This window comes from Dendrobates tinctorius, unplaced genomic scaffold, assembly GCF_039654945.1.
Source record: "Dendrobates tinctorius isolate UK_male_01 unplaced genomic scaffold, ASM3965494v1 ptg000046l, whole genome shotgun sequence".
NCBI classification, from domain to species: domain Eukaryota; kingdom Metazoa; phylum Chordata; class Amphibia; order Anura; family Dendrobatidae; genus Dendrobates; species Dendrobates tinctorius.
Window position 1 is genome coordinate 21,424 of NW_027361714.1, and position 26,077 is coordinate 47,500.

Genomic DNA, 26,077 nt, shown 5'->3' on the forward strand with positions numbered 1-26,077 from the left:
ACGTTGCGGATTCGTGTGCAAATTTTTCCCTGCTGAATCTGCAGAATCCGCAGGTCAAAATACCTGCGTATTTAGTGCGGATTTCGCCTGCGTTTTTACACCTGTGGATTCCTATAATGGAATAGGTGCAAAATGTTGCGGAATCTGCACAAAGAATTGACATGCTACGGAAAATAAACCGCTGCGTTTCCGCGCGGAATTTTCCGCAGCATGTGCACAGCAGTTTTTGTTTTCCATAGGATAACATGGTACTGTACATCCCGTGGAAAACTGCTGCGGATCCGCAGGGCCAAATCCGCTGCGGATCCGCAGAAGAATCCACAACATGTGCACATACCCTTATAGCATACCTGTCATTTCAAGTAACTTTTCAATATAAGCTGTCCTATTTGTCTACAAAAGGAATGATGCACTTTCTTTCAATTATGCGTTTTTATTAACTTTTTTCCACAGTTTTACTCTGCATATTCTCTCCCTAATTTTAAGTTCTCTGTACATTAATGAGTGGAGACTAACTGATATGATTTCTCCAGTACACAGAAGCAGTGGGATTCTTCCTCTTTTTCTGTGTAGCATAATTTTTTTTGAACCAGCAATAGTATGAAGGAAATTATACCGCAGTACTGAACTGTGTGGCTGTGAATCCAGCACTGTCATAGTTTTGCTGGTGAATTGGTTGGATATGTTAAGGGTTAACCCGGATGGCCTCCTTTTGGTTTCTCTGAGGCTTTTTATAGCCTCATCGTGGGGCCATCCTTTGTCGGTTATACTTTGACCCTTGGCTGAGTGTGTCGACCCTGGTGTGCCGGTGCCTGTGCTGTAGCGTGTTTGTTTGGCTTTGACCCGATTCTGTCCCTGTTATGATTTATGCTTACTGCTTGTGTACCGTTATTTGCTTCTCCTGGTTATTTGACTCTGGCTATGTTATTTTACTATCCTCAGGTTGACCCCTATGTACTTCGTTCCCTGATCAGTGAATGACCTTGGCTTGTTTTTGACTTTGTCCCCCTCTGTCGTCCTGTAATTTCCCTGGTGTCCGGTGGTATCTCCTCTCCCTCTTGCATTACCCCCTGGAGCCTCAGCAGCCCCGCTTTGCGGCTCCAACAGCGGCGCAGTAGGCTACGCCTCCTCCCCACGGTCCCGTGCCGCAGGTCTTGTCTGCTCTCACTAGCAGACGTCAAGCTCCTGCTGCACCGCTAGCACCACTCTCGGACCCCGGTCCCCGCTGTCACTGGCCGTCCTTAGCGCCGAACTACCTGTCTAGCTTCTACTGCAGCCGCCGGTGAGTGCCCACCAAGCAGCTATTCATGATAGCACAGTCTTGAGATAGACTTGTGGTGGAGCTTCAGGCAACTCTTCTATGTGTATTTCACTATGCTGAGTGCTCCTTCCTCCTCTTCCCTTCTCGTTGGGTTACACCTCATGTTATACTTTATTACTTCACTGTTTGTCGTCCGTCTTGCTTTGAGCATGGCAGATTTGCGCTGTTTTTCAGAGTGGAGAAAGAAGAGGGGTGGAGGGCACCATCACATATCCATAAGCTATTATTGTTTGGTGATCCCTGGTATATAGTATGTCTCCTTTTCTTGCATATATTTGTTTTTCAGAGTGGATGGTGAGTTTGAGGAAGAGGGGAAGATGTGATTCATATGTGGAGAAAGAAGCATAATCTGCTGTAGATAAAACTGTGAACAAGATTCAGGGTTTCTTTGTCTACCATAGTGGTTGATGCTGTTCATAAATATGGAGCATGTTAGACTTTTTTGCCAAGTCACAGCAAAGACAAGGGGCATAAAGTGTCTAAAATGCATAATAAATATGGTGCAAATTGTTTTTGTGTTGCAATATTCTTACAGCCATATGTTTTTACCTCTTTCTGTCACTGTAAGCAATTATTGTTAGCACAACAAGATGTAGTTTTCATCAGTGCCATTTTGCTGTTCTTGTAACTTTAGTACTCTTTAATTTGTTTTTTGAGAGGTGTACAAAACAATTTATACAAACATGAATACTGTACATCTTTCAGTATAATTGAAATGTCAACTTACCCGTATATACTTGGGTATAAGCCAAGGCTCCTAATTTTACCACAAAAAAGGGAAAACTTATTGACTCGCGTATAAGCCGAGGGTGGGAAATGCAGCAGCTACTGGTAAACTTCAAAAATAAAAATAAATACCAATACGGGTAAAATTAATTGAGACATCAGTAGGTTAAATGTTTTTGAATATACATATTGAGTCAGGAGCCCCATATAATGCTCCATACAGTTCATGATGGGCCACATAAGTTGCTCCTTACAAAAATATGCCCCATATAATGCTGCAGAAAGGTTAAAGGTGACCCCATAACATGCTCCATATTAATGTATACCTCATATAATGCTGCACAAATGTTAATGGTTGCCCGATAACATGCTTCATATAAATATATGCCCCATATAATGCGGCATAAAGGTTAATGGTGGCCCCATAACGTGCTCCATATTATTATATGCCCCATATAATGCGAAATAAGGTTAATGGTGGCCCCATAACATGCTCCATATTAATTGTAAAGCAGCGGTGTCCACACTATGCAGTGATGAGGCAGTGACCCAAGCAAGTTCAAAAACAAAAGTGTGTTTAATGTCCAAAAAAACTCACACAGTGCACAACACGCTGTATTCTCCGGATCGCAGCCGGGAAGCAACAGAACAGTCCGTGGCCAGTTGCCGTGAGCTACCGCGCTGCCCGGGTATGCAGGGGGTGCCAGACCTTTTGGCTCAGTTTGGCCCTGTGTTGCCTCACACAGGGAACACTCTGCAGACCACTGTTCTGTGTCTGCAAGCCAGAACTGACACACCCAAAAGCTCTTCCTGCAGGGTTTTTTTATTCCTTTTTCCAATCTGTGGCCACAGGCCACTTATAAGACCTAGGCTGGAGGAAACGGACCGGACCCCACTACCTTCCTGCAGTCCGTTTCAAAAATAAAAGCCCATACCGGGTTTTCCTGAATAAACTCCTTGGTCAAAAATAACTTGACCAGGTTCAACTTACTTTTATTCCGCTTTGTGAGTCACAGGCACACTGCTGTGACCACAAGGCACTCCAGCAGATCTAATATGCTTCTGAGCGCATCCTGGGGGACGCATAGCGACCCTCACATATGACTCCGGTCGCTGCCTCACATACCCCCCTCTGTTCAGGTCTTCTTGAAGTCGGGGCTGATGAGGACCTGCTGTTCACACAACGCTGACTTCAGGGACTGGAATGCTTTCTCCGCCTGAGGATTCCATCGGACCATCACTGTCCTTTAACCTTTTAAGAGGTCCGTTAGGGGTGCTGATTCTCCCGCAAAATTGGGTATAAACTGGCGGTAGTAACCAATGATGCCCTCACCTGCTTAGTACTTAAGGGCTTGGGCCAGTTTTACATAGTAACATAGTAACATAGTAATTAAGGTTGAAGGGAGACTTTAAGTCCATCTAGTTCAACCCATATCCTATCCTAACTTGCCCTAACATGTTGATCCAGAGGAATGCAAAAAACCCCATGTGGCAACAGTAAGCTTCACATTGGGGAAAAAAATTCCTTCCCGACTCCACATACGGCAATCAGGCTAGCTCCCTGGATCAACGCAATATTAAGGAGACTAGTGTATATACCCTGTAATATTATACTTTTCAAGAAAGGCATCCAGTCCCTTCTTAAATTTTAGTAGTGAATCACTCATTACAACATCATATGGCAGAGAGTTCCATAGTCTCACTGCTCTTACAGTAAAGAATCCGCGTCTGTGAGTATGCTTAAACCTTCTTTCCTCCAGACGTAGAGGATGCCCCCTTGTCCCCGTCACAGGTCTAAGAGTAAAAAGATCATTAGAAAGGTCTTTGGATGGCCTCGATCTTGTTTACTTGAGGTTTGATCACTCCGCGACCGATCACGTAACCCAAGTACTGAGCTTCCGTGAGCCCTATCGCACATTTCTTTGGGCTTGTTGTTAACTCTGCGATTCGGAGCGACTCTAACACGGCTTGTACCTGGGACAGGTGGGTCTCCCAGTTGGTACTAAAGATGACTATGTCATCTAAATAGGCCGATGCGTATTCCCGATGCGGTTCTAACACTGTCCATCAGCCTCTGGAATGTGGCAGGAGCCCCATGTAACCTAAAGGGTAAGACAACATAGTGAAACAGACCCTCTGGCGTGATAAATGCAGTCTCCTCTTTAGCCGATTCTGTCAGGGGAACCTGCCAGTACCCTTTAGTGAGGTCTAGTGTGGTGAAGTACTGGGCCTTTCCCAGTCTTTCAATTAGCTCGTCCACCCGAGGCATTGGGTAGAGGTCAAATTTTGACACCTCATTTAACTTTCTGAAGTCATTACAGAAGCGTAACGACCCGTCCGGTTTAGGTATTAACACAATGGAGCTAGCCCACTCACTCCGGGACTCTTCAATGACTCCCAATTGAAGCATTTGCTTCACTTCAGCCGCTATCGCTTGCCTCCTGGCTTTTGGCACTAGGTTTCATCCGTACCCTTACCTGGGGTTCGGTGACAATGTCATGCTGTATCACCGAGGTTCGCCTCGGCAGCTCTGAGAATACATCTGTATTCTGCTGCACCAAAGCTCGAGCCTCCTGTCGCTGCTGCTTTGTGAGGGCGTCATTTACTAATACCTCACACCCAGCTGTGTCCTTGGCCAGAGGGACCCCCATTTGTATGACCGGAGTCGCCTCTGCAACCAAACATTATCAGTCCTTCCAGGCCTTTAGCAAATTTACATGGTACAGCTGCTCGGGTTTCCTTTTCCCATGTTTGTACACCTTATAATTCACTTCCACAACTTTTCCCCATATCTCATAGGGCCCTTGCCACTTGGCCATGAGTTTACTCTCTGGGGTGGGTACTAGTACCATCACCTGGTCTCCTTTAAAGGTCCTGACCGTGGTCCTTTTATTATACTCGTAGCTGTGAGCGGCCTGGGCATCCAACAGATGCTCATTTTCTATGGGCCGCACGACCACAATCCAATCCTGCATATTTGCCACATACTCGATGACACTCTTATGTGGAGTGGGCTCCTGTTCAAACGTCTCTTTGGCTACATCAAGCAGTCTTCTTGGGTGCCTGCCATACAATAGCTCAAATGGGGAGAACCCCGTTAACGCCTGCGGTACCTCGCGAATGGCGAACATTAGATAGGGCAGTAACATGTCCCAATCCCTCCCATCCTTGGCGACTAACTTTTTTTAGCATGGCTTTGAGGGTCTTATTAAACTTTTCCACCAACCCGTCTGTTTGTGGATGGTACACTGACGTACGTAGCTGTTTAATTTGGAGCAGCTTACACAGCTCCCTGGTCACCTTAGATATAAATAAGTACCTTGATCAGTAAGGATCTCCTTGGGTAGCCCTAGATGACAGAACATGGCGAATAGTTCATGGGCTATTTAGCTGAAGTGTAGCGGAGTGGTATCGCCTCTGGGTAACGGGTGGCATAATCTACGACTACTAATATGTGCTGGTGGCCCCGGGCGGATTTTACAATAGTCCTACCAGATCCATTGTAATCCACTCAAAAGGTACCTCTATAATGGGCAGAGGCACCAATGGACTTCGGTAGTTCGTGGTGGGTGAGGTTAGTTGGCACTCCGGACATGTCGCAATACCTTTTGACCTCAACATAGACACCAGGCCAGAAAAACCGCTGTAATATGCGCTCTGACGTCTTTTTGGCCCCCAAATGCCCTCCCAGCTTTTGAGAGTGAGCCATGTCGAGCACCTCCCGACGATAGGATTGAGGCACCACCAGCTGTTCTACCATCTCATCCCTGATTTTATCAACCCTGTACAGTAACTCATGGTTGATCTCCATCCGGGGAAACTCCCTCTCTTGCACCTGGTTTTTGAGCCACCCCATTCACCACGATTACTCTTTCCCTGGCCCCGGTCAAAGTGGGGTCCTGGAGCTGGGCAGTCCCATACTTACCAGGTGATACCTCCAGCTCAGGAATCGGTGGGTTCTCCTCAACTTCTCCTGCCAATACCTCTGGTGGAAACCTATCGGGGTTATACTCTGTCCCTATGTTGGTTACCCCTACGGCAGTTATCCCTGACTCAGGATCTTCAGGTTCTGCGCCCGGGACACTATTTACCCTGAGAGAGTTAACCCTGGTCTCCCAGAGGGACCAGAACAGGGGAAAGTCTCTTCCTAATACAGTCCCATACGGAAGAGTCGTTACCACTCCCACAACCTGTTTTATCTCCCCACACGGGGTGGAGAACGTAACCTCCTCAGTCGGGGGTACTCTTGGAGGTCCCCATGTATGCACACTACCCCCACCTTCCGTCCATTAGGTCTATCCCCGGCAACCAGGGACCCATGTACCAGGGTCACCAAACTCCTGGAGTCCAGGAGTGCGTCTGTCTGGTACCCATTAACAAGTACCTCGCACGGCTGAGGTTCGGTACCGGCAAGGTCTGTAGTGGCAGGGCAGCCTGGCTGGGCATACATAGATACCCGGCGGGTATACCTGCAGTCCATGGGTTCGGTTGTTAGGGGGCAGTTAGCAACCACATGTCCAAGCTCTTGGCATCGCCAGCACTTAAGAACTGAGGCACGAGGGAACCTTGGGGCCACGTTAGGGGACATGGGGCGGTTGACACTCTCCTTCCGAGATATCCCCTCAGTACGGGCACGATCCATATGTGCCTTGGTGGATGGTTGTGGATTTTTGCCAGGCTCCTGAGCTGACGGGGCCTTACGTGACAGCCGAAGTGGGGCAGTGTCCCGTATAAAGTCTTGAGTGGCTGTATACCGCTCAACGAGTCCTACCACCTGGTCCAAAGTGCATGGGTCCCCTTGCCCCACCCAACGCTGTATGGCGACTGGCAGGGCCCTCACCTGCTGGTCGACCACCACCCTCTCTACCATCTGGATCGGGGTTAAAGTCTCAGGCTGTAGCCATTTTTAACCAGTTGCAGTAAGTCACAGGCTTGAGATCGAGCAGGGCGAGTCTTAGAAAAGGACCACTGGAACACCCGTTGGGCCCGCACATATGTATTAACCCCCAGTTGGGCAAGGATCTCACCTTTGTTTCCCATAGTCCAGGACATCGTCCTGACTGAGGTCCAGGTAGGCCTTTTGTGCCTCTCCCGGCAAGAAGTTGGCCACCACCTCAGCCCACTGAGCCACCGGCAAGCTCTCTTGCTCCGCAGTGCGTTCAAAAATGGTGAGAAAAGCCTCCATGTCATCCTCAGGTGCTATCTTCCTCAGCTCTGAGCGTACCTTGTACCTGGCTTCCAATCTGTATGTGTCAGGGTTAGGGGTTGTTGACCTTTGGTGGCACACGACGATCACATGTGCAGGGTGGCATATCCTAGTTATCCCACCACTGTCACAATGTGATGAAAAACAGCAAGCTAGTTTTGCCCTAACAATTTACCTCAGGGCTTATTGGAGTTATCCCACTGCTCTCCGCTATATGTCACGAACTGCAGGGATCTATGAATATCCCACTTTTCAGTTCCACTTTAGAACTCGCAGCTCTCCGGTGCCCCCCTTACCCTCAGGTCAGTCAGGGAACTGCACCAAGGATAATTAGTCGCCGGACGGGCTACTTGTTGTGCACTGGCTATTAGGCACGCTGCAGAGGGAATTATGCTTTGGCCGCAGCCACACAATCAGCTTATAAAACCCCTTCCGTCACTGCCAGCGCTACCCCCTTTGCTGCCACCAGCTTCCGATTTTTCTCTCTCAATATTTAAATTAACAAAGGGAAATGAAGCCAACCGAAATTAGTAGCGCAATCACTTCAGGCACGTAAAAGTTCGGTATAGAGCATGGAGACTGAACTAATAATTTTATATTTTTCTCCCAAAGACAGGTAGTGTTTACAGAAAATATAAAAAGATTTTACAATATGAGACAATGAAAATATGTACAATGCGAATTCAAATAAAAGGGGATTAAGAGCAGAAATAAAACTCACATGTTGCTTAAATCATCTTAGGCAGAACCATGCTGGTAGGAGGAGCAAAACGTCACAATGCATTGAGGGGTCTGCATGCAGCAGTTTCCCAGGCTAGAATGAGGGCTGTCCTGTGTGAAAGTGACTTATACCCCTGGGCTTGTGACATCACTAGAGGGGCCGTCTTGTGACAGTCCTCCCCTATCTCAGAGTTACAGATCTGGTTCTGAAAACTTATAACGATCAAAACTGGGCTTGAGAACCTAGCAGAATATCGGCAGAACCCTTATTCGTCTTATATTGAAATTAGCTTTCCAATGATTCCAAACTCGGACTAGTTATTCCACTCGGTTCAGGAGAAATCCATTTCTCTGGTTCTGTTAGAGCTGGAATCGGGGAAAAACACTGGCTATGAAGGTTAGTCGACACACGTCCCAGATATGTAGTTTTTATTTTTCTGTCACAACCTCACATCGCTTTATGACCAAATGATTAGATTCCCGTTATGGTCTATAGGAAGTCCTCACATGGTTGAAAGACAAAGAAGCTTCCTGCTGTGAGGAGGGAAATCCCTCACTGGTGTCTCAGGTTACACTGAGTGTGTGTGCAGGCTGGGGGGGGAACAAGGGGTGTGGACAGTGTCAGGCTGTGAGTGAGCAGAAATTCGCAGGCATGACAGGCAAAAGGAAAAACGGGGGGCAAACCCACACCACTGGCATAGCAGAATTCAATATGTGAATAGCAGATTCTGGAATGGTTCGGAAGGTGTGATAATAGGAAAAAATACATGACACTAAAGTGTCGTTACAGTATGTGGTGGCTGGGGAACCTGCCTCTTGCAGAGCCGTAATCTGCTGCAGAATTAAATTGTTGGTCTGCTGCTGTTCCTCTTGCAGCTTCTGCTGTCGCACCTGCGAGGTGGCCAGCTGTCTCAGTATTTCCTCCATCTTATCAGTCGACTTAAGCTGCAGCGTTGCAGACCTAATATACGACATGCAGCACGCTTTGGGTATGTCTCAGTTCACACTGTCCGCATTCTCCAACCAAATGTAAAGCAGCGGTGTCCACGCTATGCAGTGATGAGGCAGTGACCCAAGCAAGTTCAAAAACAAAAGTGTGTTTAATGTCCAAAAAAACTCTCACAGTGCACAACACGCTGTATTCTCTGGATCGCAGCCGGGAAGCAACAAAACTGTTTAAAAAATAAAAGCCAATACAGGGTTTTCCTGAATAAACTCCTTGGTCAAAAATAACTTGACCAGGTTCAACTTACTTTTATTCCGCCTTGTGAGTCACAGTGCTGTGACTACAAGGCACTCCAGCGGATCTAATATGCTTCTGAGCGCATCCTGGGGAACACATAGCGACCCTCACATATGACTCCGGTCACTGCCTCACATAATATATGCCCCATATATTGCTTCTGCAACTTAGAAAAAAAAAAAAGTGACACACTCACCTCTTTTCGCTGCTCCTCAGTGTCTCCGTCTCTCTGCAGTGACTGTTCAGGCAGAGGGCGCGCACTAATCACGTCATCGCACCCTCTGACCTGAACGTCACAGCCAGAGGACCCGGGAGACAGCGCAGCGGTGGAACGGGGACAGGTGAATATGGCATGGCTCACCCTCCTGGTGTCTGCATATCCAGCTCTGCTACATCTCAGTCCTGGTGTCTGCTTCTCTCTTCCTCTCTTCTTCCTGTGCCGTCATGTGATTCCGCTCATTAAAGTAATGAATATGCGCTCCACCCCTATGGGAGTGGAGACGCATCCATATCATTACTTTAATGAGCGGTGTCACATGACCACACAGGAAGAAGAGAGGAAGAGAGAAGCAGATGCCAGGACTGAGATGTAGCAGAGCCTGATATGCAGACGCCAAGAGAGTGAGTATGAAGTCTTCTGCTCCCCCGCTGGCTTTCTGGCGTATGACTCGTGTATAAGCCAAGAGGGGCGTTTTCAGCCCAACAAAATGTACTGAAAATCTCGGCTTATGCATGAGTATATACAGTAATTTTCTGCATCTATACTATGATAAATCATATTTTTTCATTTCTTCCTACTTTTACACAAAAAACAACTTTTTTTTTTACCATTTGTTTGAGACCCATAACTTAACTGTTGTTTTTCTGCATACAAAGCTTTGTGACTGGTAGATTTTTGCTGTACATGCTACTTTGATACTACTATGATGAACAAAAAATAGCAATTCTGTTGGGTTATTCTTGATATATTTTTTTTTTCCAAGTATTCACCATATAGGATAAATAGTGATAACATTTTATATTATGAGTTTTAATTTAGCTATATTTCAAAGCTATAAAACGCTTGATACAATTAGAGTTTGTCATTTTTATAGTAATGCTTAAATGGGAACAGACAATGCAAATAAATCACTGAGAAGAATAGCGAGTCCCGGTTTAATAGGGTAATCACAACTGTGATGGCTCCATTTCACCAGAACGCTATCATAGGATTTAGTAGTGGATATAGATGACTTTTTATTAATTTATTTTTTAAGTTTAGAGAGGTTTTTTTCATACTTGTTTTTTGCATTACAACCTGCAGTTTTTATTGGTACCGTAAATGTGACTCTTTGATCACATTTTCTTTTATCTTTTGTGAGGGGCAATGAACAAAAACGGCAATTCTGGCATTGTTTTCATTTTAGATAGTTTTACATTATTGGTTGTATAGGTTTCTAATGTAGATCATTAGAGATACAGCAGTGAAAAATCTGGATTTCTTTTATGATTTTTTTTTTTTTTTTTTGTAAAACCACTTTTTATTGGAAAAACTGGAATCTTAAGTTTTTTGTTTTTTTTTACACTTTCTGTGTAAATATAAAAACATTCTCTTTCTAACAATTAGCTTGCGCAACGTCAGATTTACAGTTCTTTTGGCAGTGTTAACCTGCTTTGTTAGGCTAGTTTCACACTAGCGTATGGGCGAGGTGCGGAGGGCTGCACACTTCCTCTGTGAAGCTCCACCCATGGCCGAACCTCCTCCCATCAGCTCCGCCTACCTCGGCATGTGGCGTGCGTACCCTATCTTTTGAATTGAGTACGCAGGCCGTTCCGATGTATGCGGATGCATCTGCATACATCGGCACAGCCTGCGTACCCAATGCAAAAGATAGGGTACGCACGCCACATGCCGAGGTAGGCGGAGCTGACGGGAGGAGGTGCGGCCGTGGGCGGAGTTTCACAGAGGTAGTCTGCAGCCCTCCGCACCTCGCTCAAGTTTTCATGAATGCCCTTTATTTCTACTATTGAAATCAAGGGCGCATGATCATACTGGGAGTCTTTTCACCTTTCATTAGATTCCAAAATGTCTTTTTTTAACCTGTCTAAACAGATTTGCACGGCGCCTGTTGGTTGTAAGTGTGTGGAGTGGGCCTGTTTATAGAGCCAGGATCTCTCTGTAACAGCAATCATAGTTAAAGGGTTTTTCTGGGCACATAAAAAAGCCCCAGAGTCCCTATACCCCATTAACTTTTTTTATTTTAGTTTTTGTTTTGCTCCCCTTAAGCCCACTGCAGCCATTCTTGTGGTTTTATTTTTTAAATCCTGTGCTTCATATCAACTATCCCTCTGTTCATCTTGACTACATTTCTCAAGAAACAGTGCTGTATCTTGCCTACCCACTCCATATACAAAGCACCACCCTGAGACTCTTCTGCTGTCTGAAGATGGATAAATTGCTGCACGTTTTTTCCCATTTTTACCATTCTTCCCCCTTCACCTAGTAGTCACTGTCCTGAGACTCTGTTACAGGTGCTGACACTGGAAACACGCAGGCTCAGTGTATTGTGGGTGAGCAATGAGCTATGTAATAATTCTAACGTAATCTAGCATTCTGGAACACCTAGCTCCATCCTAAGGCCCACAAGCTGATAAGATTACTTGTCCTGTGTGTAGCCTGCAATGTGTGTGTTCTCTCCCTGTGCACATCTCCAGTCACTCACAACTTGCTGAGGATTGCAGGTCACGCCTCTCATGACATCACTCTTTAGAGCACAGACAGGAAATCTCTGCCCTCTGTGCTTTGAATGGACTATGGTAGGAAACGAGCTCAAGAAGAGTAGGTTTTTTAAGTAAATTTCTTATTTTTTTCCTAAATTATATTAAATCATTTTTATACCCTTTGTCAGTGGCATTTAAGCTAGCTCTGATTGCCGTCTGTTACTGTTGGGTATCAGCTCTGTAACACAACTGGCACCTGCCCTAGATGGAGCAATTTTAGCTGCTGAGCCTGCTCCATTTAGTGATGGCATATGGGTGGCTTTAGGAGGTCAAGGCATGATGTTAGTGTGAAGATGGCCTTACCTCCTTGTCCAGCAACTGAAAGTGGGTTTTTATGGATCCAGACTTGTTGATCATGTCAGATAGGATATTTGCACTTTTATACTATTAAGATGTGACTATAAACCATTCATTAGTTAGAGAATACCATTTTTTTTTCCCTTCAAGGTCGGTGATATACCAGATGCAGATATAAAACCTCCTGAAAATGTTCTGTTTGTATGTAAATTGAACCCTGTTACAACGGATGAAGATTTGGAGATCATCTTTTCAAGATTTGGCACTATTAAGAGGTATACTCCTAAACATCTCATCTAAATTAGTAGCTTAACTTCATAGGTGCAGAGAGAATATATGTATTTGATAGTACTATTGAAAGTATGCAGTTATGATGGGGAAATAAATTCATGATTGTGATTTATTCTCATGGAGATAATGAAAAACTGCCTTGCTGAATCCATGCCTAAATGACTGCAGATAGTGATAAAATGTAAGGGTGATATGACAAAATATTATTATTAACTGTAACTAAATATCCACAATAAAACACTTGAATGTTAAGATTTTGTGGTTTCATTGAACTTGTAAATTTTTTTTGCCGGGACACTTGAAGATTGACTGAAGGCAGCAAATGGCATGAATGAACACTTATGGAAAAAGGAGTAAAGAAACCTGTGCAGCAAACCAGGATGTGTTAAACCTTAGATTCCTCAGGGTACCCCCATTTTACTATGACAGCTTTACACCCTTTTGGCATTCTCAAGCAGCTTCATCAGGACATCACCCTAAATGGCTTCTAATGAACATGTATGCATCATCAAGAGTTCATTTGTGGAATCGCCACACTTCAGAATGTGTTTACCACCATCAGGTGTGTTTTGCAGAGACCATGTTGGTACACAGTTCTGTACAGGGCTGAGCCCTATTCCACAACTGTTCTAAGCCAGGGTATATTATGAACCACTCAAATGAAGAGAAATTACAGTGCATCATTACTTTTAAAGGGAATGTGTCTTGAAAAAATGTTAAAAAAAAAAAAAAAGCACAGTGAAATATTAATGTATGAATTTTTTTTAAATATATTTTTTAATGGTATAAACTTTGGAAAATATTTAAAGTTTTTATATTTTCGACTTTTAAACACTAGAGAGAGCAACTGATATTTGTCATGAAAACCCAAGTATCTTGCTAGCCCACAGTTATGAATGGGGTAAATGCGGAAGGGATCTGCTTACATGTGTCTGATGTCACTCCTCTCCTCCCCTTCTGGGTGTTTGCAAAAAGGATGAGGGAGGCTAAAGTTTAGGATCGGCATGCAGAGTAATTTTGTTGGTGACTGCTGTGTGATATTGAGATGTGGAGTGTCATGAAAGACTGCTGGCAGGGACAGTTCTGACTTTCCTGCTAACTGAAGCGACCATTGAAATGGCACCCCCTCCCTACATTGCAGTATAAACCTGCAATGACTAAACTCCATTTACTTGAAGCGTTTTGGTAACTGCTTTCATTGTAATAATAATAATTGTATGGTTAAATGACTGGTCATCATGATTTTCCAGGTCAGTATGATTACAATGATATACCAAACATCTATTGTGTTTTTAAAATGTTTGGTTTGTTTGTTTTTTTTTAAATCACTATCAGAAGTTAAAAAAATTGGTTTGTGTCACCATTTTCTGAGATCCATTTGGTTTTTTTTTTTTTTTTTTCCTTGACTGAGATGTTAGTCGTGAAAACCATCATTTGTTGGGATGAAACTGGCACTCATGAGGACCATACTAGGAAAGGAAGACCTTGAATTGCCATAGCTGCAGAGGATAAGTTCATCAAAGTTACAAGCCTGAGAAACAAATCAAAAGTACCTCAGATAACAGCCCTCTTAAATGATTCACAAACATCAAGTGGCAGACACAGATCAACATCTGCTTGCGTTTATGGTCTGATTGCGGCAAAGAAGTCGCTACTGAGAACCTCAAACAAGGAAAAGAGACTTGTTTGAATTTGGACCAAGCAACACAAAGACTGGACATTAGATCAGTAGAAATCTCTACTGTGGTCTGATGATTTAAAATTTCGATATTTTTGGTACCATCTGACATGTTTTTGTGAGACACAGAAAAGGTAAATGGATGGTTTCTTAATGTATAGTGACCATCATGAAGCATGAGAAGGCGGTGTGATGATGTTGGTATGTTTTTCTGGTGACACTGTGGGTAGTTAATTCTAAATTCAAGGCACATTTACCCAGGATAGCTAACACAGCATTCTGCACATATATGCCATCCCTTTCGGTTTGCACATGGTGAGACAATTATTTGTGTTGCATTAGGACAGTGACTCAAAACATTTCTAGGCTATGCAAGGAATGGATTGTGTGTCAGATAACATGGCCTCCACAATCAACCAAATACAATCCAATTGAGATGGTTTGGGATCATTTGGACTGCAGAGTAGTCAAAGCAGCACAACAAGTGCTCATCACCTCCTGTATCTCCTTCAAAGCCATTCCAGGTGTCTACCTGATGAAGCTGCTTAGAGAATGCCAAAGGGGGCGTAAAGCAGTCATCAGCATAAAAGGGGATTTGGTGGGATGCCGTTTGCAGAATATGATGTTTAACGCAAATTCTGTTTTTTTTTTCATAGGTGTTTCTTTACTCCTTGTTTCAGTATGTGTCCCTTTGTGGTATGTTGTATTTGGTCTGAATCTACAATGTGCACATTCCAATACGAACAAGGAAAGGCATTGCATAAACACGTGTGTCTAAACTTCTGACCAGTACTGTAACAGAGAAAAAGTTGAAATTAGCAATATGGATATAAAGCTAGCTCATATATGGCTTTTGTTTCCTACATTAGCTGTGAAATAATACGGGACTGGAAGACTGGGGAATCGCTATGTTACGCGTTTATTGAGTTTGAAAAGGTATAATTTTTATTTTGCACATTATAGTCTCATGGTAATGTGGATATATAACGACAAAGTAATATCTTACTCATTCTCAGGAAGAAGACTGTGAAAAGGCCTATTTCAAAATGGATAATGTACTTATTGATGACAGGCGCATTCATGTAGATTTTAGTCAGTCTGTTGCTAAAGTAAAATGGAAAGGAAAAGGTACTGTACTAAGTTATAATAAATTTTGTTTTGTTGTAACTATGTGAGTATGATTGCATGGGTGATGAAACAAGTATATCTTCTTTTGTGAGTCTGACTTTAGGCTATTATGGTTCAAAGGATACATGTAAAAGTGGTTTTTCCAGCTTAGAAGACTCATTTTTACATACCTCGTTAGCAAATTTTGTATTATCTTGTTAAGCCTCCATGAGATAACTATACGTCTTGAATGGACTTGCATTAAAAAAGAATGAGCTATTAGAAAGTTGTCTAATGTTTAAATCAGATTTTTATGTTAAAGCGGATGTCCATTTTCAGTTAAGTGGTGAAAAAATGTGTAGAGTACGTAAAATAACAAACTCATTATGTAATTTCTGGATTTAACGTTGGCTTTCCGTCGCTGCTGTGGTCCCGGTAATGTCGCTAAAGCAGTGACGACACCTTAACAGCACTCATCACCGCTCTAGCTACTCACTTAGGACCTGTCACTTGCCATAAATATGTAAATTTTACATAGGACAAATGCTATTGTTCTGAATCTAGCATAGGTTTTCCTTAGTTCTTGTCTTTTCACTTCTGATATATGACCTTTTTTTTCCCCTGTATATAAATCTAGTCTTTTTTAGCCATGTGTGGTGCATGGTCCACAAGACGACTGCCATAGAGAAGTCTTGAGGATCACACTATATACAGCGAAGGGAACACCATATCTCAGGAGTAGTAACAGGAGCAAATGTTTTAAGAGCAAAGGCTATTTTTGTAACATGGAGGTAAAATCTATTTTTCCAGCATACTTTGAGTTAATTGTGAGAAAAACGCAATTCTAATGTGTGATGATTTAAAACAAATGGGAAGTTAGTAAAATAGCCTACCTTTTATCAGGCCTTACAACATGAGTAATGATATTAAAGAGAGTTTGTCAGCTGGGTTTTGCTATGTAATCTGAAGACAACAGGAGATAGAGGCTGAAACACAGAATTCAGAGTCACTATCAAACTGAGTGCTGTTTACTAACTGTGAAAAATTTATCATTTAGAGATTAACATTGCTGAACTACACTAGTCCAGCAACACCACCTTCCCCTGTGATAAGCAGCTCATTGTCTATGGACTTTGTATATGGAGTGCCTGGTGTGGGCGGATTTAGCTTTCTCAGCTCTGCTTCATTCTGAATCTAAAAGCTCTGAGTGTTTCAGAATGGCTGTACCCAATAATCTAAGGCCGGGTTCTCACTGCGCTGTGGCAGTCCGTTTAACGGACTGCGTTACACTGCTGTGTAACGCAGTCCGTTAACGCTGCCATACACCACCATTATGTGGCGCATCGCAACGTATTCCGTAAAGCAGCACGCGTTCGCGATGTGCCGTTAAGCACTGACGGAGCCTCAGACGCGGCCTGCCGCATCTGAGGCTCCATCACAGCTAGTGCTGATGATTCATCAGCGTTAGCAGTATAGCATAACGCATATCGCGTTATGCTATAGCGTTAACGCAGCCCGTCAACATTATGCGTTGATAGGGCTGGTTAACGCACTTCTCTTTGCCTACATCAGGCTGCTCTCAGATGAGGTAGCAAAAAACCTGCTGACAGATTCCCTTTAACCAAGCAGAAGATGCATGTGTCAGATCCCTAAGGAGCTGAAAGTGATTCAGATTTTATTTTTCAGGTGGAAAATATACCAAAGATGATTTCAAAGAATATGAAAAGGATGCAGGGAAATCTTCCAAGCTTGCATTGAAGGACCAAGCAAAACCCAAACAAGAGTATCCTACAACAATCTAAATATTTTAGACCATTTAAATTATTTGAAAAAAATCTTGATTTAAAACTATACTTTCAACAAATTTGCATAAATCAATAGAACATGCAAATATAAATAACTTTGTAATGTATCTGATCTGAGAAACCTATTTTATTCAGTCGTCCAAGTCAGCACCACCTGAGAGAGGGGATCCGCCCTCAAGGAACAGGAAATCCTACAGATGCATAAGGGCAGCACTTCTCCCACGCATCAGTTGGTTTCTTGTTCCTGGAGGACAGGATTCCCTACAGATCATGCCATCATGGATGAAGGAATCCCCAGGCCGGCTGTCCGACTCGGGTAGCAGGGGGGTCTCCTACCTCGGTCAGTGCGGAGTCCCCTGGAAGCGCCAAGGTGGCCCGGGTAGGGTTCCACGTCAGTGTGCGGGGCAGGTGGGAGCGGGGTCCGGCGGTCCTTGGTCCTGCTGGTGCAGTCTCCCTTCGTCCGGGCCACGGTCGGGGGCATGCAGCTGTGCCTCGGTGGCGTGCGGGGAGCGCTGTGCGGGGTCGGGTGGTGCAGGTGGCCTGCGCGTCCCCTCAGACCGGAAGTGACATGGTCGGCAGGGCCGGAAGTCGGATGCCGGCCGGCTTTTTCTCCCCGTGCGTCGCTGGGTGCAGCGGCGCGGGCGCCGACAGAGCGGCGGGGGAGGCAGCGCACGGGGGGGGGGGGGGGGAGTACCCATGGACGTCGGTGGGAAAGGGGGGAGGGGGCGACAATCAGCCCCTGGCCATGACACCTGTGAACCCAGATTGCCTGGGGGAAGAAAGGGGCACAGAAGCACTGCAGAGCGGCTTCGGCTTAGGTGCAGGAATGGACGAGCCAGAGGCTCCCGTGGCCCAGCTGGACCGAGAGCAGGAACGTACCTCAGAGAGGTCCCAAAGCAGCTCCCAGCAAAAGAAAAAGCGAACTGGACAATCCGGCCATAGAAGTTCCTCCAGGCCGAAGGATCCAGCTCGCCCCCCCCCGTGATCCGGTACCTACGCCTTCTGCTCAGGGTAAGAGATCTTCGTGATTGTGCCCTGATGCAGTGTTCCCCTTATGTTTTCCTCTTATACGGGAAGAAATGCGCTGACAAGGCGAAATACAGGGAATACGCCCTTTGCAAATGCCCCTTGCCAGATGCCTACCCTAAAAGGCTATGCCAGTCATGCAGACGGTAAAAAAAAAGAAAGGGGGGAGGCGTAGTCCCAAAAAATTACCGGGCATACTTCCTTACTCTGTCTCCCCTCCTGTAGGTGGCGGAAGAAGCCCCTGACTTCGCTACAAGTCTAAGGGAAATTATCAGGATGGAGGTTAAAGCCCTAAAATCCGTACCCCAGGGGGAGTCATCTAGGAAGAGAAAGAGAGCGAGTTTCTCAGGGTCAGGCTCTTCAGCTGACCCTAGAGGAAATGAAGACTCCTCAGAACCCTCCACCTCCGCGTCTGCGTCCTCTTCAGAGGAAGACGCCAGTTGTTTCTGCCTAGGTTTGGTACAAGTGGACAAACTAGTCAAGGCAGTCAGGGCTACCATGGGGGTAACGGACACAAAACCAGAACGGTCAGCGCAGGACCTAATGTTCGGGGGTTTAGACCCCAGGAAACGTAAGTCATTCCCGTTAAACGACAAGGTCCAAAATTTGATTAATAGGGAATGGAGGAAACCAGAAAGGAAAGGCTCCCTACCAACAGGTTTTAAACGGGGATATCCCTTTGAGGACCCTGTGGTAAATAAATGGGACAAAGCCACGAAATTGGATGCAGCAGTGGCTAAGGCGTCCAAAAAATCCGCTATCCCCTTTGATGACATGGTCTCTTTAAAGGATCCGCTGGATAAAAAGGCGGACTCCTACTTGAAAGGAACATGGGAAATGTCAGCTGGTGCCCTGAGACCGGCAATAGCAGCTACCTGCACAGCCAGATCTATGATGGTCTGGCTGGACCAACTGGAAACGCAGTTAGAGGACAGAGCCTCGAGGGAATCTATCTTGAAAACCCTACCTACCATCCAGGATGCGGCAGCCTTTTTAGCTGACGCTTCGGCAGATTCCGCAAGAATGGCGGCCAAGGCCGCAGGGCTATTAAATGCAGCCCGATGGGCTATATGGCTGAAATGCTGGCCCGGGGATATCCAGGCCAGATCCCGGCTTTGCTCCATCCCGTGTGAGGGGGAATATCTATTCGGACCAGTCCTAGATGAACTCCTGGAGAAGGCTGGCGACGATAAAAAGAAATTCCCTTCCCTGCCCACCCCTTCCTATGGACGACCCTTTGCTAGGAAGAGATTTTTTTGGAGGAGGTCATCCAGGGACCGGGGCAGATGGGAAGATAAAAAGAAAAAAGGTACCGGGTTTATGTTTGGAGGGGGACGCCAGGAACCATCCCGTGAGACCAAGAAACCTCCCCAATGACTAGAGGCCCCGGTGGGAGGTAGACGATCGGCCTTCTGCCAAGCCTGGTCGCGGATCTCAAACAGTAACTGAATCCTGGGGTTGATAGCCTCAGGCCTAAAGCTAGAATTTGCCTGTGTCCCCCAGAACAGTTTTAGGGTCACCCCGCTCAGGTCTTCCCTGGCGGAACAGACTGCCCTAGAGACCGAAGTTGTTGACCTATGTCAGAAAGGAGTACTGATAAAGGTACCAGAGGCGGAGAAGGGCGAAGGCTTCTACTCCCCCCTATTTTTGGTCCGTAAACCAGATAATTCTTATAGGACCATAATCAGTCTGAAGGCACTCAACAGATATCTGGTGATTCGACCTTTCAAAATGGAAACGATCAGTTCCACAATAAAATTATTGTTTGAAAATTGTTTTATGGTGGTGTTGGATTTAAAAGACGCTTATTACCATATACCCATCTATGCGTCTCATCAGCGTTTCCTTAGAGTGGCATTCATTTGCAGGGGTCGTTACAGCATTTTCAATATGTCGCACTTCCCTTTGGTATAGTAGTCGCCCCCCAGGTGTTTACTAAAGTTATAGCAGAGGTTGTGGCCCATCTGCAGGAAGCAAACATCCTAGTAATCCCTTACCTGGATGACTTCCTTATTGTAGGCAAAACAGCAGTCCATTGTCTGGATCAATTGCAAAAAGCAAAATCAGCTCTGGAGCGGTTAGGGTGGCTATTAAACATTAATAAGTCCCGCCTACAGCCCATGAAAGTCCAGCAGTTCTTGGGCTTAACCCTAGGCTCGCAGACTCAGGAGTGTCGTCTTCCACCCGAAAAATTAGTTTGCCTACGTCAGCAGGTCTTGAACGCCTCCAATAGCCCTACCATGTCCCTCAGGAAAGCAATGTCCCTCCTGGGTTCTCTCTCATCCTGCATCCCCGCGGTCCGATGGGCCCAGCTCCATACAAGGGTGCTACAGGGCGAGGTTTTACGCCATCAAAAGATCCTGGGTGGTTATCTAGAAGGCCAGTTGACTCTATCCCAACATACCTTGAGATCCCTTGAGTGGTAGCTAGACGAGAACAATCTAGCCAGAGGGGTGCCCTGGGAATATAACGTAACCCGGGTAGTCACCACGGACGCAAGCCCTACGGGTTGGTTGGCCCACATGGGGGAAATCTTGATCCAGGACCTGTGGGAATGCCATCGGTTGGGAATGTCCTCCAACCTGAAAGAGCTAACAGCCGTAAAGCAGGCAGTCAAAAACCTTTTTGTGTATCTACAGGGTCACCATGTTCGAATATTCTCCGACAATCAGGTCACCGTGGCTTACATCAACCATCAAGGTGGGACTCGTTCCAGGCCCCTGATGGAGGTAGCAGAACGGCTGTTCCAATGGGCAGAGCAACATCTCCTGTCTTTAACAGCTCTGCACATAAAAGGAAAAGAAAACCCCACAGCAGACTTCCTAAAGCAGGGAGAATGGTCCTTAAAAACGTCGATCTTCGACCGAATCGTACAAAAATAGGGGCAGCCAGAAGTGGACCTCTTCGCCACCAAAGAGAACAGGAAGGTGCCTCAGTTCCGCTCTCTAAATCCCAGGGAGAATCCTCTGGCAGTAGATGCTCTTCTGGTCAAATGGGACTTCGGGCTAGCATATGCCTTCCCTCCCCTGGCTCTACACCCCTGGTGATGAGGAAGGTCAGGAAGGACAAAGCAAGGATTATAGTGATTGCCCCATTTTGGCCCAGGAGGGCATGGTTCTCATGCCTCAGGACCATGTCGGTGTCCGACCCTTGGGTCCTACCAAACATCCCAGACCTCCTATCCCAGGGCCCAGTTTACCATCCTCAGGTAGCTGGCCTACATCTGACGGCGTGGATTTTGAACGGGCACTACTAAAGGAGAAAGGTTTCTCCCAGGCCCTAATTAACACCCTGCTCAAAAGCAGAAAACCGATTACAACCAAAATCTACGTTAGAATCTGGAAAAGATTCCTTCAGGGTTCAGGGGTAGTAGCTGGGCAGCCCACTCCCATAGCACAGATTTTAGAGTTCTTACAAAGAGGTCTGGACATGGGACTCTCCACCAACACCCTTAAGGTACAGTTGTCGGCTCTAGGGGCGCTTTTCAACTGCAACATCGCCAGTAACTATTGGATCAATAGGTTTATTAAAGCAACAGGTAGGTCCAGACCGGTAGTGAGAAATAAATTTTATGCCATGGGATCTAAACCTAGTCTTTACGGCCATGACAGAGGCCCCGTTTGAGCCAATTTCATCAGCTTCCACAAAAAACCTGTCCCTTTTAAAGTGGTTCTCCTGGTAGCGTTGACATCAGCCCGGAGAGTTAGTGACATCCAGGTGCTGTCTAGACTTCCTCCTTACATACAATTCAGGGACGACCGGGTATTTCTTACACCTGATCCAGCATACCTGCCTAAAGTAGCCTCCAGTTTCTATAGAACTCAGGAGATAGTTCTTCCATCCTTCCTCCCTAATCCCACGAACGATAAGGAAGGGAAATTACACACGCTAGACGTTAGGAGATGTCTCCTAGAGTACCTGGCAGTTACCGACCCCTGAAAAAAAGATAATGCCTTGTTTATTTCCTATCAGGGCACTAGAAAGGGCCTTAGGGCTTCAAAAAGCTCGCTAGCGAGATGGATTAGGGAGGCCTGTTATGAATGAGTCACCGGAGGAGGAAAAAACAAAAGCTAAGTCCAAAAAACAGGAGAGGTTGGTAGCTAGCGGATTGCAGACCCCTGATCCTATTCACCACAACTAACAGTAGCGTGGGGGTTCCTACGGTGCCCTAGACCCCTCGTCACAGCCGGAGAGCTAAATAAGCCTAAAGAAAGAAAGGGGAGATCTAAACTGCCCCAGAGCAGACCCCAAAGCAATAGACAGCCCCCAACATGTATTGTCGGTGAAAAACAGATGAAAACACAAACACAGACAGAAAGACAGGCTGAGCAAATGATGGGGCCCAACTAACTAGATAGGAAAGGACAGAAAAGATGCTGGCTGCAATCACGCAAAAAACCCTGCCAAAAATAATGTCCAACACGTCTGATAGAAAAGGCCCTGAAGTCACTAGACTTCAAAATCACTATATCAGCACTCAGGTATATTCTGAAGACAGAGGAAAGAGATCAACTGATCAGAGACAAAAATGGAGTTCAGCCCGTCCCAACCAGGGCAGGCTGAACACAAACACTAAGTAAACAGACAAAATCTCATGGAAAAATAGCAGAGCAAAAACTTAGCCTGCAGGGCGTCTGCTGCCTTATATCCTCTCAGAGACTCAGGATGTCCAATCACACTCCACCTGTTCAGATGACAGGTTCTTCCCATCCAGATCAATTTCACTACCTTCTTTCACCAGCAGAGGGAGTTCATCAGACATCAGAGGTGAAGGAGAAAATGAACTCATAACAGAGGCCATTTCATTGGCATACACCTCAAATGGCAAACCGGCCCCTGGCAAGCTGAGGGCGCATTCCACCAGGGCCATGGCAACCTCTTGGGCAGAGAGATCGGAGGTCTCGATCGACCAGATATGTAAGGCAGCTACTTGGTCCTCTCCGAGCACCTTCTACAACCATTATACACTAGACCTGGGTGCTTCCTCAGACCTCTCCTTTGGTGTCAGGGTTCTGCAGGCTGTAGTCCCTCCCTAAAGTAATTATTACTCTGTAATTCTCTCAGGTGGTGCTGTCATGGACGACCGAATAAAGTCGTAGTTACTCACCGGTTAACGGTATTTTTCGGAGTCCGTGACCGCACCCGTATATTCCCTCCCTTTAGTTTAATTTGGGTGTGCACTTCTTCCTCTTACATGTACACGGGTAATTAATAGTCGTGTAAGAGTATTGTATATAAATTATGCTATTAACCTTTGTGGTCCTCTTGTGCTCTGTAAACCAACTGATGCGTGGGAGAGGTGCCGCCCTTATGTATCTGTAGGATTTCCTGTTCCTGGAGGGCGGATCCCCTCTCTCAGGTGGTGCTGTCATGGACTCCGAAAAATACCGTTAACCGGTGAGTAACTACGACTTTCTCCACTTATGAGACGTTTCTTTCCCCTTCAACTTGCCTCCTGAATTCATCATCCACGCAGCTTGGTTTTGGTTAAAACAAGACAAGTCAGACTGCCAGTATAGCCTATTATACTCTATGGCGAGGGACAAGGAGTATAGTACGAACACAAGAAAAAGAAGGCACATAAAGATCGTGTTTTCTACAAGTGTTTTATCTGCCCCAGAGCTGTATTTACATCTACACTGCTCTGTACTTTTGTACAATTTTCTGTGTGCGTTTCACTGTGTGCTAACAGAGGAATGAAAAGAAGAAATCCATCTGTATGTTGAGCTGTGTATGGTGGGGATCATAGCAGTTGGACTCCTTCCACCATCTAACAGTCAATTGCAAGTTATGTGCAAAAGACAACGGATCGGCATATCTATAAAATAAAACTTAAAACTTTATTTCTTAAAGATTAAAATTTCCACATACGGATGATAAATGCCGAAACGCTCTGACGTTTCTGGCATTGATGTCACCCTTAGTCATAGAGGATAGAAAATATCATTGGAAGACATATTTCAGACAATGCACACTAACCATGTGACACAAATAAAAAAAACACAATTATAAATAAGCTACAAAATAATACATGAATACCTATCATCGCTAATATAAAATAAGCATGATATCAGTAGTATAATTCACACCTTTAGGCTGTTTTGTGGCCAAGGTATCCATTTTATTTAACCACTTGTCATCCGTTTTTGTCTAAAAAAACTTAAAGGTTTCTCGAAATTCAACTAGTATTAGTCAATGAGAAACATGGAGCAGATGGAAGCAAAATGGATAGCATCCTTGTAGACTCCATTTTTTTGCCCCATGAAGCCACTTAAAACTTGTTCGTGTAAATGGGGTCTAAACCTGCCCATCAACAAAATTCTCAGTTTTGCTCAGCGCTTACCGTAGTTATGTAACTCATCAAATAAGCAAATAGTTTCCTTGTCAATACAATTCTTAACTATCTTAGCAGCAAATATGAGCTGGTATTGGATGACGATGTAAAAGACACCAGCAGTGATCAGCGACATCCTTCTAAGCACAAAAAAGATAAGAAGCGCTACTACTCTGATGATGATGAAGATGACCATAGGATGAAAAAGTCAAAGGTATTCTAACATGTATTCTGATTGTACATTGACACGCCATCACTGATTTTCCGCTCGCAGCAATGCTCTCATTCATCCAGTGTGCGGAAATCTACAACAAAGCCAAATTCAAATTAATAAAGCCGCTTTGGGTTACCAGCTCAGCAGGTGGGCAGGAATGCTGATGTGTAGGACTGCATTTATCCCTCTGTGGTAGAGATGGGAGGTCGATGTCCACTGATCTGCAATCTCTATATATAAAAGTGAATGTATGTGTGTATCACCAACCAATCAAGAAGCATCTTTCTTTTCACCAGAGCTTTTCAAAAGAAGCAGAGCTGTGATTGGTTGCTATGAGCAAGTTTTTCCACTTGACAACACCTCAGCAGACACTGACATGGTGGGAGAAATCTAGCATCCCCGGGAACATAAGCTCCCAGCTATTGTCTGCCCCCCAGACAGGAACACAGAGCACATGACAGAAATGAATCCCCCCTCCTGTGGATTATTGGTATGCAAGTTAGGGCAAATCCACTCAGCATTTTGGTACTGACCCCAGGTCTTTCTTAAAGGGATCTCCGGTATGGAAGGCAGGTCAAATCCATCCAGTGCTTTGGTTCTGACCCCATGCCTCTCTTAAAGGGATCCTCGGTATGGAAGTCAGTGCAATTGCCTTCAAATGCTCTGGTACTGACCCCAGGCTCTCTTAAAGAGATCTCCTGTACGGAAGTTAGGACAATTCCACTCAGCACTCTTATTCTCACCCCAGACTTCTATAAAAGGGATCATTGGTATGGAAGTCAGGGCAAATGCACTCAGCGCACTGGTTCTGACACCAGGCCTCTCTTAAAGGAATCCCCGGTATGGAAGTTAGGACAGTTCCACTCAGCGCTGTGGTTCTGACCCCAAGGTCTCTCAAAGGAATCATTGGTATGGAAGTTAGAGCAATTCCACTAAGAGCTCTGGTTCTGCTCCCAGGCCCCTCTTAAAGGGATCCCCAGTATAGAAGTTAGGGTAAATCTCTCAGCGCTCTGATTCTGACCCCAGTCTCTCTTAAAGGGATCCCCGGTATGGAAGTTAGGACCGTTCCACTCCGCACTCTGGCTCTGACCCCAGGCTGATGGGATGATGTGGGATATTAGGGGTAGTAGTCCAGTGGCTCTGGCTGTCGGGATGATGTGGGATATTAGGGGTAATAGTCCGGTGGCTCTGGCTGGTGGGATGATGCAGGATATTAGGGGTAGTAGTCCGGTGGCTCTGACGGGATGATGTGGGATATTAGTGGTAGTTGTCCGGTAGCTCTGGCTGACAGGAGGATGTGGGATATTAGGGGTAGTAGTCTGGTGGCTCTGACAGGATGATGTGGGATA

The 26,077-nt window shown here is 45.4% G+C and overlaps 1 protein-coding gene across 2 annotated transcripts in view; it reads left to right on the forward strand.

Annotated features, from left to right (window-relative positions):
- Positions 1–26,077, forward strand: part of PPIL4 (peptidylprolyl isomerase like 4) — a 47,829-nt gene that overhangs the window by 19,411 nt on the left and 2,341 nt on the right. Inside the window, exons 8-12 of one of the 2 annotated variants that reach the window (XM_073575649.1) lie at positions 12,424–12,548; positions 15,112–15,178; positions 15,259–15,370; positions 17,036–17,132; positions 24,593–24,728. In XM_073575649.1, the coding sequence (XP_073431750.1) occupies positions 12,424–12,548; positions 15,112–15,178; positions 15,259–15,370; positions 17,036–17,132; positions 24,593–24,728 (537 nt within the window). Of the gene's footprint in view, positions 1–12,423; positions 12,549–15,111; positions 15,179–15,258; positions 15,371–17,035; positions 17,133–24,589; positions 24,729–26,077 lie in introns of both variants that reach the window. The other variant, XM_073575648.1, reaches the window with a different exon arrangement.